The 12,186-nt window shown below is 45.4% G+C and overlaps 1 protein-coding gene across 2 annotated transcripts in view; it reads left to right on the top strand.

The window, feature by feature from the left end:
• Positions 1 to 12,186, top strand: part of DLEC1 (DLEC1 cilia and flagella associated protein) — a 691,969-nt gene that overhangs the window by 72,339 nt on the left and 607,444 nt on the right. For both annotated transcript variants that reach the window (XM_078665272.1, XM_078665271.1), the window contains one exon: positions 8,419 to 8,639. In XM_078665272.1, coding sequence (XP_078521398.1) covers positions 8,419 to 8,639 — 221 coding nt within the window. The remainder of the gene's footprint in view (positions 1 to 8,418; positions 8,640 to 12,186) is intronic.

The raw sequence follows: 12,186 nt of genomic DNA, 5'->3' as shown, positions 1-12,186 counted from the left end.
TTGAGAGTGTTTCCTTATCTTAATTGAAATTAATTGATATAATCGTAATTCATAAGTGTTGTCACTGTAAATGCGGAAATTCTTTGGGAAATGGAATGTTCGAGGCATGTGGACTGCTGAATTCATATCTTAGCATAGATCGCCAGCTAGTGTTGGGTCCGGATGTTTGCACCTTGTTGTCTTGGAAGAGTCTTCGAAGTATCATGAGATAGGTGACTCCTCCTCTGGACTACAGTGCGCATGGGCATCTTCTCCATCTTCAGATTGTTTTTCTCCGCCATTGGGTTCGGATGCACTTCGACAACTCCAACTTTGGGACCAAAGTTTTCCAACTTCTGAAGTCCAAAAAACGTATACTTGCGACGGTATTGTTTCCGCTCGGTATCCCTCGACTCGACAACCCTTTCCATCTATCTCTGGTAGTCGACATGGGCCGTTGGGCCTTTTTGACGCCAGGTGGGCCTCCTGCCGATGGAAAGGACCCCATTCAAAAGATGCCCACAATGTCGATCCAAGTTTCCACATAGCGATAAGCATACAGTATGCAACAGGTGCCTATCTCAGGAGCACAACGAAGAAAACTGTCAAGCTTGTGCTCAGTTCCAGTCGAAGAAAACTATCCGGAACTGAAGAGCTGCTCGACAAGAGATGCGGCGACAGGCACCAGAACCGGATAACGTTTTCGACGATGAACATGCGCTCCCAGAGGCAGCGGACTCCGACCTAGAGCTAGTCACAGTAGAAGACCAGTCGGACTCCGATGAAGATATCCCACTGGGGCAAACCGTGAGTATCAAAGCCCCTACCCTGCCTCCACCTCCAGACAAGGCTCCGGTCAAAGCATTGCCTAAAAGCCTTAGCCGCGACCGACACACCGCTTCAGAAGCCCCGCCTTCCGGCTCGGCTCCGAAGACCATACCAAAGCCTTCCAGTACCCTGGGACCGAGCAAAACACTTCCCAAAAAGGCAGTCGACTCAGAAACGGCCGCAGAGCCGAGAACAGGCGCCGACACAAAAAAAGTCGCTGATCAGAAAAAAGCCGTCCAGCCAAAGAAGGGTGTCGATCCGAAGAACACTGTCGACCCAAAGAAGGGCGTCGATCCCAAGAAGATCCATCGACCCGAAAAAGGTAATCGACCCTGTTGGACCTGGGGTTACCAGATCACATAGGGTAGCCTGGCACAGAGTAGGAACGGCTAAACCCAAAGGCAATTGTGTTGTGCAAGCATCTCACTCTTCAGTAACTCAGTGCCCATCCACTAGAAAAGAAGGACACTACACCAATTTTTAGGAAAATACACACTGTTTTATAAAAATAATCTTTCTAGTATCTCTTTGTCTCTTAGCAGTAATTACATTTAGTTTAGTGCATGTCTCCACATTCGATTATTGGCATTCTTAAGACTTTATACTGCTTTAACAATTTACTTTTTTTTCACAATGAAAGACTTTCAGCAATTTCTTTAGCACCCCCACTTTCCAGCAAATACTACACCATTTACATATATCCAACAGTGAGCATTAAGCTTTCACTTAGTGAAATCAGGCATATCATTACTTTGTTATGAAAACAGAATTACATCTCTCTTCTGTCAGCTGGGTTTCTGCTGTAATAAACAGGGTCCAGATCTCTCATGGAAACAAGTTTTGCCTTATTGTCGTACAATGCATGTAACCTCTCCGATTTCTAAACAGTTGTAGAAATAGGTCAGAAGGGTTTTTAGGACTGGCAGGTCCCCAAGCTTCTTTAGGGGGGTTTCCGTTATTTTTAACTCATTCAATTATTGTCACAACCCAATCAGAGAACAGGAAGTTTGAGCAACCACTGAGCTTTACAGCGCTATCTCCTGGGTCTCCGCTTCACACCAGCCCCAAGTTCCCGCTTTTGTATAGGTACAAGTTTGTCAAGGAAGATCTTAACTGTTACCAGTAGCTTGGGGAGCTTACTTCTTTGCCGGTCGGCCACCGGCGAGTTGCCACCGAAAAACAAGCCTTTCCTCCAAATCACACAAACCCTCACAGGGCCCACACGGTCAGCGGACACCTCAGCACTGCACCGCCTCTATCCCGTGGAACCGCCCAGCTCTCCACTGGGCCTGTGCGGCAGTCGGGACACTTCCGCGTCTATGGAGCCGCCCAGCCCTCAGCTGGGTCTGCGCGGCAATCGAGACACTGCCGAGACACTGCTCCGCCTCCACATCGCAAAGCGGATGCGTCAGCCCAGTCTCCACCGCCAGTTCCCCGCTCCGGGCAAAGAGTCGCTGCGCCTCACTGGAGGGCGCTTCCAGCCTCCCCTCAAAACAGCCTTGCAGAGCTCCCAGCCCGTCACCACCACCTGGGACCAGACACGAGGGCGCTGCCAGCTCCAACCCACAGGCGCTGCGCCCTTTCCACCACAGGGAGACTCGAAGTCTGGAGGCAAGTAATTTAGTAGTTCCTTGTCACAGAGTTCAGTCTTAGGCGGGACACGTCAGAATAGCCATGAGTTTGGTCTTGCAGGGCACTGGGGGACAGCAAGCGTAGGAAACTACTTACCCCCCGGGTCTTGGTTTCATTCAGAGGTCAACCTCAGTCGCCCTCACCTGGCAATTTCCCGCAGTCCTCGCTTCGTTTGCCCCACTTGAGGTACCCACAGGCCTCTTCTGCATCAGGGATACCACAAGTCAATGTTCTTGCAGGGTCAGGTCAGCAGGTGAGGGATAGCATCGATCAGCAGGGATAGCAGCCCCAAGAGGCTATCAAACCCCCCACAGTGCGCCAACCTCCTCACTCCACAGCCTGTACTCCCGACTTAGAACACTCCTCTCCTCACGACCCAAAATGGCCGCCCAACATTTCACCTTTTATAGGCTATCCCAAGAATGTCCAGAGAAGTCCAGAAGGTTCTGGAAACCCCCATACTGTCCTATGGCCCTGGATCCTGAGGTAACTTGTCAGGTGGCAGTTGTAAGCCACCATTTTGTGACTCTGTATAAGCAATATTGGGTAGGCACCAGAGTCATCAAAAAGAAAAGGGGGGGTTGAGGCACAGTAGCACCTAGCCCCAAGGACACCACCATAAGGAAAAAAAATGTAGTGGACATAAAAATGAAAGGTACTAGGAGGCAAAAAGGGATAAAATAAATAAAATAATAGGAGGGACCACCCAAAGGCTGTCAGGTCTAACAGACCTGAAAAAGGGAATCGACCAAAAGAAAGTCGTCGATCCGAAGACTCCCGCCGAGCCAAAGAAGGCTGTCGAGCCGAAAAGGGCAGTCAAACCCAAAAAAGTTGTCGACCTGAAAAAACACAGCGAGCCGAAAAAGGCAGTCGAGCCGAAAAAGACAGTTGAACTTAAGAAGGTCTTCGAGTCAAACAAGGCCGTCGAGCCGAAAAGAGCCGTCGAGCGGACAAAGGACATCGAGCCGGAAAAATCTCCGCAGAAAAATAAAAACAAACAAGCGACCGATCCAAAAACCTCGGCGCCAAAGCCATGGACAGTGGAAGAAGAACTTTTTCATCCTGATCCAGTGAACCCAGACCAAAACAGACTGTATATAGAACCTGATACCGGACACATATCAGTTTACAATAGGAACAATAGAAGACTGGACACTGAACCACCTTCTTATGTTCCTCCTAAGAAAAGGGACTTTGGGACATACCCTTCTAGACTTTTCACACCTCCTCCTTTCACTCCTATCATGCCTTATCTTCCATATTCTCCTACACCTCCACACGATGATGACGTAGAAGACATGGGTGAAGATCCTCAACAGGACTTTATAGACCCTGATGATCAAGGAAACCAGGATGACACATGGGACGATCAGAATGACCCTGATGACCCATATGATACACAACCCATACCCGATACCTCGCCATATCCCACAAAGCCGTCTCCTACTGACGACACCGTCGCTTTTACCCAGCTAGTAGACAGAGCAGCTCAGTATCATGGCGTAAACATGCACACTGACCCTATAGAGGAGGATTTCCTATTTAACACCTTCCCAACATCAGAGAAGAGTGTACGTATACTCGCTATTCTGAAGGGAGTATTGAAGGAACCACCAGACATCTTTAAAGACCCAGCCAGGGCACGTGTCCTCAATCCAAGAATTGAAAAGAAATACAAACCAGCCCCTACAGACCCCTCTTATATCAAGTCTCATCTACCACTAGACTCCCTAGTTGTATCAAATGCTAGGAAAAGGGCAAATTAGCAAACAACAGGTGATGCCCCCCCCCCCTCTTGATAAGGAGTCAAAAATTTTAGAAGCCTCAGGGAAAAGAGTGGCCTCTCAGGCAGCAAATACCTGGAGAATTGTCAATACACAAGCTCTCCTAGCATGCTATGACAGAGCACACTATGATGAACTGGAGGAATTATTACAACACCTACCAGAACCCTATAAGGCAAAAGCAAATGACCTAATACAGGAAGGAAAATTCCTCACTAACACATCCATAAAATGCGCCCTTGATGCAGCTGATACAGCCGCTAGGTCTGTCAACACTAGCGTGTTGCTACGCCGGCATGCCTGGCTCCGCATCTCGGGTTTTAAGAATGAAGTGCAATCTACAATACTCAATCAACCCATTAAACAAGATTTCTTATTTGGCCCTGCAGTTGATACCATCTTAGAAAAGATGAAAAAAGATACTGACACCGCTAAGTCCATGGGTGTACTTCAATTGCAACAGTCTAGGAGTTTCTTTCGTCGCTCCTCTTTTCGAGGCTCAGGCAGAGGCAACACATCCCAAACCTCTTCTTCATTTAGAACTAATACACCAGGCACCTTTAATAAAGTTCCAATAGAGGAGGCTATAGAGGAAACAATAACCAGGGCAGAGGACGTGGTGGTATTAACACCAGAGCCTCCACCGCCACCAAACAGTGACTTGTTCAAGCTCCCTCCAGACCACCTAACACCAGTCGGAGGCAGAATAACACAATTCCTACCAGTCTGGAATGCCATTACAACAGACAGGTGGGTGAGACAAATTATCCAGTATGGTTACTGCCTGGAACTCACTTCTACTCCACCCACCATACCACCCAAACACCGTCCAATGTCCAAAGAACACATCACGCTGTTAAAACTAGAGGTGCTATCCATGCTGGAAAAGGGTGCCATAGAGCCAGTCCCATTTCAACATCAAGGGCCAGGAGTATATTCTTTATACTTCCTCATTCCCAAAAAAGACCGGTCTCTCAGACCAATATTAGACCTCAGACCTCTGATCCAATACATACTCTCGCAGCATTTGCATATGATCACTCTACAGCAAGTACTCCCACTACTCCAGCAAGGGGACTTCCTTGCTACATGAGACCTCAAAGATGCATACTTTCACATCCCTATACATCCAGCTCACAGGAGATACCTCAGGTTCACAATAGAAGGTCACCACTATCAATTCAAAGTTCTCCCCTTCGGGGTAACTACAGCACCAAGGGTTTTACAAAATGCCTAGCAGTAGCAGCAGCACACCTCAGAAGACAACACATCCATGTGTTCCCCTACCTCGACGATTGGCTCCTAAAAGCCAACTCATACGCACAGTGTGCCAGCCATACCTCGCAGACAATCCAACTACTACACAGTCTAGGATTTTCCATAAATTACCCAAAATCACAACTGCAACCCTCCCACATACAACAATATCTGGGAGCAACTATAGATACCTCAGTGGCGAAGGCATATCCAAATCCAGCCAGGATAGCCAACATACAGTCTCTCACTCAAAGATTTCTGCCACAACACTCCCTGCCAGCTCGAGTGTTCATGCAGCTTATAGGCATGATAGCCTCCTGCATATTCATCATCCCTAATGCACGGCTTCAAATGCGTCCCTTACAGGAATGCCTATCACGGCAGTGGAACCAAGCTCAAGGACAACTAAAAGACCTAGTGTTGATAGACAGTCCCACTTACAATTCTCTGCAGTGGTGGAACCCACAAAACCTTTCCAAGGGGCGACTGTTCCAAGAGCCAGTTCCACAAGTAGTATTAACAGCGGGCGCATCACTGACAGGTTGGGGAGCCCATCTCCTTCAATACACAGTCCAAGGTCTCTGGACAGTCAAGCAAAAGACACTACATATAAACCACTTAGAGTTACTAGCAGTATTTCTAGCAATGAAAGCCTTTCAGAAATACTTGTGCAACAAGGCTGTGTTAATCCGGACGGACAACATGACAGCCATGTACTACATCTAAAAACAAGGAGGGACACACTCTCTGCAGCTATCTCACCTAGCACAGAGCATAGGGAAGTGGGCAATTCCACAAAACATTTACCTCCTGGCAGAGCACCTCCCAGGAATAGACAATCAGATAACAGATCTACTAAGTCGACACAGTCAACAAAAACACGAATGAGAGATTCACCCTCAAGTTCTCCAACCATTCTTCCAAAAGTGGGAACATCCAGAGATAGATCTGTTTGCCACAAACGATAACTCAAAATGCCCGTCCTTTGCCGCCTGGTTCCCACACCTGCTGTCACAAGGGAATGCGATATGGATGAGCTGGTCAGGCAGATTTGCGTACGCTTTTCCACCAAACACACTGATTCCATTAGTGGCACGCAAACTAAGGCAACTGTCACTCACAATGATCCTGGTTGCTCCCACATGGGCAAGACAGCCATGGTACACAACGCTCCTAGAACTCTCAGTATTTCCTCACCAAAGACTTCATCTTTCGCCACAATTGCTAACACAGAACCATGGAAATCAGGCACCCAGATCCCAATCAGATGAACCTAGCGATCTGGCTCCTGAGGTCTTAGAGTATGGATATCTTAACTTGCCTCCAGACTGCATGAACATTATCAAGGAAGCAAGGCGTCCCACTGCCAGAGCATGCTACGCAGCTAAATCGAAAAAAGATTTGTAATTTATTGTAATAATAACCAAATCAATCCATTAGATGTCTCCCTCCAAAACTTAACCTGTTACCTGCTACATCTTCAAAGATGTAACCTAGCATACTCATCCATAAGGCTACACTTTGCTGCTATAGCAGCATATCTTCAAAACAGACAACATGTTTCCCTATTCAGAATACCACCTATCAAAGCTTTTATGGAAGGACTTAAAAGAATTATCCCTTCAAGGCATCCACCTTCTCCAGTCTGGAACTTAAACGTAGTACTTACTAGACTCATGTGACCCCCGTTTGAACCACTTCATTCATGTGCACTACAGTTCTTAACATGGAAGGTGGCATTTTTAATTGGCATTACCTCCCTCAGGCGGGTGAGTGATCTACAGGCACTAACCATTCAGGAACCTTTCATGCAAATACACCACAATAAGGTAGTGCTTCGTACAAACCCTAAATTTATGCCAAAAGTTATCTCGACTTTCCACATCAATCAGTCCATAGAATTGCCAGTTTTCTTTCAAAACCCGCAGTCCGTGGCTGAAAGAGCTCTACACACACTAGACGTTAAAAGAGCTCTGATATATTACATTGACAGAACAAAATCATTTAGAAAGACAAAACAACTATTTGTTGCTTTTTCACCACAACATAAGGGCAATCCCATTTCCAAGACAGGTATAGCCAGATGGATAGTTAAATGCATTCAAATATGCTATCAAAAGGCAAAGCGCACTTTAACAATTCCCCCAAAAGCCCACTCAACGCGCAAAATGGGGGCATCCATGGCTTTCCTAGGAAATATTTCCTTAGAAGACATATGTAGGGCAGCTACATGGTCTACCATACACACTTTCACTAAACACTACTGTGTTGACGTGCAAGCTAAGCAACAAGCTGCTGTAGGCCAGGCTGTCCTTAAAACTCTTTTTCAAACCACTGCAGCTGATACAGGCGACCACCGCTAGAGGAGAAACTGCTATCAGTCAATGCTAAGATATGAATTCAGCAGCCCACATGCCTCGAACGCAAAATGCTACTTACCAGTATGCATCTGTTCTTGGCATGTAGGGCTGCTGACATTCATATTTCAGTGTCTTGGCTTATGCTCTTGATGTCTTGCTGTTGACCTCAATCAATACTTAACTTTTCCTTGATCGTATAATGAAGTCAGTATGGCTGATACAGATTTCCAAGAGGCCATGTGATTTTTCTTGAGTTCTATAGAAAGGGTTGCATAATTTCCATCTAATTTAATAAATATTTGTGTTTCTTATAGAAATATTAAAAACAATAAAAAATGGTTTTAAGAGAACAAAACTTGCTAATTAGCCTTAAATGGTGCCAACTGTGACATATTATACATATTAATTATCTCCAGTGGCCCTCTCATGTCACCAGATATAGTACCCAAATGCTAAAGCAAAGCCAGTAAGAATGTTTACTCCAGTTTCTATGTATGTGTGAATCTGTGATCTTGGTGTCGATGCAGTTATGCATAGAGCACTTAAGGCGTTTTCCCGTGTTATTTCCATTGTAATAGAAATTAGGATCTGCTAAAAAGCCATCATGGAAAGATGAAATGCCTATGGAGGAACGAGAAGAAACCCGCGCAGATCTTGCTCGTCTCGAAAATCGACACAACTTTCTTAAGAATCCTCGCTTCTTTCCACCCAACACTTTATACGGCGGGAGGTCACTCATTGCGCCAATTAAGAAAACAGAAAAAATGGTTGCTGGTAGAAAAAGAGTGCTGGAAGAAAGGTATGTCAAACTTGTGCCTATAAAGGGATATTCCAGAATTTCATGCCATTTTTCTTGTTTCTTAGAAAAGTTCAAATGTGAAAAAAGATGAATTTGCAGCAGAAGGAACTTGACATGGGCTGATAAGAAAAAAGTGAAAACCTAAATTTGAAATGTGACGAATAGTTGTGTTTATAAGTGCTAGCAATAAGCTGGTGGAGTCATGGGCAGAAATGGTTAGCAGATAACGCAGTGTCAAGGAGACTAGATTTCAGTTCACGTTGCCTTTTACAAACCACTATAATCTTAAACTCTAATTGAATTTATGTGAACCAGAATGCAGTGGAGGTGGGGTAAAATGGCATGTTGAGTTAAAAATATCTTGATCAAGTACTGGTATAGGTTTTAATTTCTCTCCCCACCACCCACACATTCAGTAGTTGATCTTTATGTCTGACTGTTCCATGGTGTTTTTTGGTCACCCTGCTGGTTGTCCAAATAGAGTTGTTTTTGGTAAGGAGACATCATTCCCAGGAACAGTGCAGGAATTTTCCACATTCTAGCCAATTAAGTATTTTCATTTTAAATGCTCTACATCACCAAAGAAAAATGTAATTGTCCAGCCATTTCTTATGGTTTGACACCACCTGATGTTGGCAGTAAAAGGTAGCAGTCTTATCCTGCCCTGTGCAAAGGCTGCCCCTGCCTATTCCCCTTTCCTTAGACACCTGCACTGACTTCCATTCAGAGCCACAGTGAAATTCAAAGCCCTCTGGTTTATAGTCAAGTGCTTGTCAGTGAACCCCTTCCTTGCTTTTGATACAACATTTATCCTTACAGACCTCATAGACACCTTCTGTCCATAATTAGCCTCCTGCTCACTGTTCTTAGCTCCAAAATCGGTCACTATTTAGTGGTTCTGTCACATAAACTTTGAAATCAGGTGCATCAAGGCCCATCTCTTCACTCCTCTCCTTTGAAAGGCCTTAGGAAACCTTGCATGGAAGGACACAGGAAACCTTCCTCTTCCCAGAACTTGCACTGAAACTTAGGTTACTTCACCCGCCTCCTTCTATAGACTAAGGGCCCGATGTAGGACACCAAATACCGGTCGGTAACGGGCGAATTCGGCTGTTACCGACCGGTATTTGGTGATTGAGATGTAGGGGCCAATATTTTACACAATCGGTAAATTTACCGAATCGGTACATTTACCGATTCTGTAAAATACCGAATCGGTAATTTTACCGAATCGGTAAATTCCAGATGTAGGTAGCACTGTTTACAGTGCTACAGGCCTTCAGAATTCGGTATTTTACCACCCAATCCTATTGGGTGGTAAAATACCGAATACAGGTGTACATGCACATCTGTACATGGACACCTGTGCCATGTGACACACAGACATGCCCTTAGGGCATGTATGTGTGCCACATGACACACAAGCCTGGAATTGGGGTGCTAGAGGGTGTCAAAGTGACACCCCCTGCACCCTTGCAGGATTCGGCATTTACCGAATCGGTAAATACCGATCCGGTATTTCCCATTGATTCCTATGGGCTTCAAGGCCCATAGGAATCAATGGGAAATAGCGATTCGGTATTTACCGATTCGGTACAGATTCAGTAATTTATTACCTACATCTGCCAGCTTCAGATTTACAGACTCTTAAATACCGATTCGGTATGATTCGGTATTTAAGAGTCGGTAAATCTGATTTACCTACATCTCGCCCTAGGTCACCACTTGCCTGACTCAACATAACATCCCCGGTAAACAACCTTTACAACGAAACTTTTACAACGACCTACCATTACAACGCAATTTTTACAACGCAAACTATTACAACGCATTGCTCTGGGGGGCGCTCTAGGATAGGGAATAGGTTAATTTACTATCCAATAACCTTCCCTACTATCCACGGGGACTGGAGTTGGAATAGTAAATTAAACTATTCACTATCCAGCGCCTAAAAGCATTATGCGTTGTAATGGTATGCGTTGTAAAAACCGCGTTGTAAAGGTAGGCGTTGTAAAAGTATGCGTTGTAACGTCATACATTCAACATCCCCAGTGAAAAATGTCAGACCCTGTACTCTGTTTAAACATGCATAAGTTCCTTATCATAGACCACCTCCATGCCTTGTTAAGAAACAAAACCTGCATGGACATTCTATTTCATCTAGCAGACCTCACCAGGTACTCTTTTTGGTCACCTCTTAGTCTTGAATATCTCTAACTTTGATTTAGTTTCAGACTTTCCATTTGAATGAGCACCTATGACTACCCTAAATATATTATCGATTTTCATATTCAATGCAACATGACAACCCATACAAATAAAGAAAATCTGGAAGAATTTAACTTCATATTTAAGTCCTTTCTAGCATTAAAAAAATTCAAAGCCACTTATCATTCTCTGTCTACTACCTTACCCTGAAGGACAATTAGGAATTTGCCCAATTTACTGCCAAACTGCGCACCCCTGTCCATAGAGCATTCAGGGGCCTCCGGTAATCAACAACTTCTCCACAAAAAGAACCAGGAAGCTACTTTAGCTTACCATCCGAGATTTGAAAGATTTTACAATCCCAACTCTCCCGTCCACACTCCTTCAATTCATTGGCACATGCCGCGGTATAAAAACTACCAGAGCAGTTCAACATGATTATTTCAAAATCATTCAACAATGCCATCTAAATATGATCAACTCATTCCTTGTGATTAGTTGAGCAGTGAGTGCCAGTGCCTGGGCAACAACCCCTCTGGCCTTCTAATAGGCGCCTGGGCAACAACCCCTCTGGCCTTCTAAGAGGCTCTCACATACTAACTATGCTAATTAATAGTTCAGAATTATTTTGCTTTGCAATTCCTGCATCCACTTCAAGTGATTTGATGAAACCCTGTTGGCAGACATTATTCAAAGAGAAATTAAGAAAACTTCTCACGGAACTGTAATTTACCATGTTAGTCCTGCTGAAAGAGTTACCTTCTCATAGCCGGGATGAAGAGTTCTGTTTGCAGTGAAGGAGGCCGCAAGGAACAGGGAAAACATTGTGCATGGTCATCCAGGTAGCACGTAGAGAAGGCTGGACTTCGCGGACTGTCGCTGTAGCACGTACATCCTGTTGGGCATCACTGAGAGTCGATGCTGGAGCTGCATATTGGCGGTCACCGCAGGCTGTCGATACTGTAGTACGAAGTGTATGTCTTGAAGTTGCTGGTCATCACTTGCGGTCACAGCAGTGTGACGAGTCGGGTGACCAGAGCTTCGTAATGAAGGTTGTCATGTGTGGTCGCTGTATCGCGAAGAAACCAGGTCTACTGGAGCTTCGTGTTGACAGTCATCATGGGCAGCAAGATCTCTGTGGGAATGGGCCTGTTCTAGGTCAGGCAGAGTCCAGAACTACAGGATATTTCCTTTTCTCAAAAGGCACTTAGCTGATTCCAGCCAAGGGCCCAGGACCGGGGGAGGCACCACTTGGGGTTCAGGAACTCACTCCAGCAGAGGCCAGCAGGGGTCAGGCAGGGCCAGTTTCATGTCCAGGCAGGTCCAGTGCAGCAGGTCA

The sequence above is a fragment of the Lissotriton helveticus genome, chromosome 10 (genome assembly GCF_964261635.1).
Source record: "Lissotriton helveticus chromosome 10, aLisHel1.1, whole genome shotgun sequence".
Classification (NCBI taxonomy): domain Eukaryota; kingdom Metazoa; phylum Chordata; class Amphibia; order Caudata; family Salamandridae; genus Lissotriton; species Lissotriton helveticus.
The sequence above is the reverse complement of the archived record's forward strand: the minus strand, read 5'-3'. Positions and strand labels throughout refer to the sequence as shown.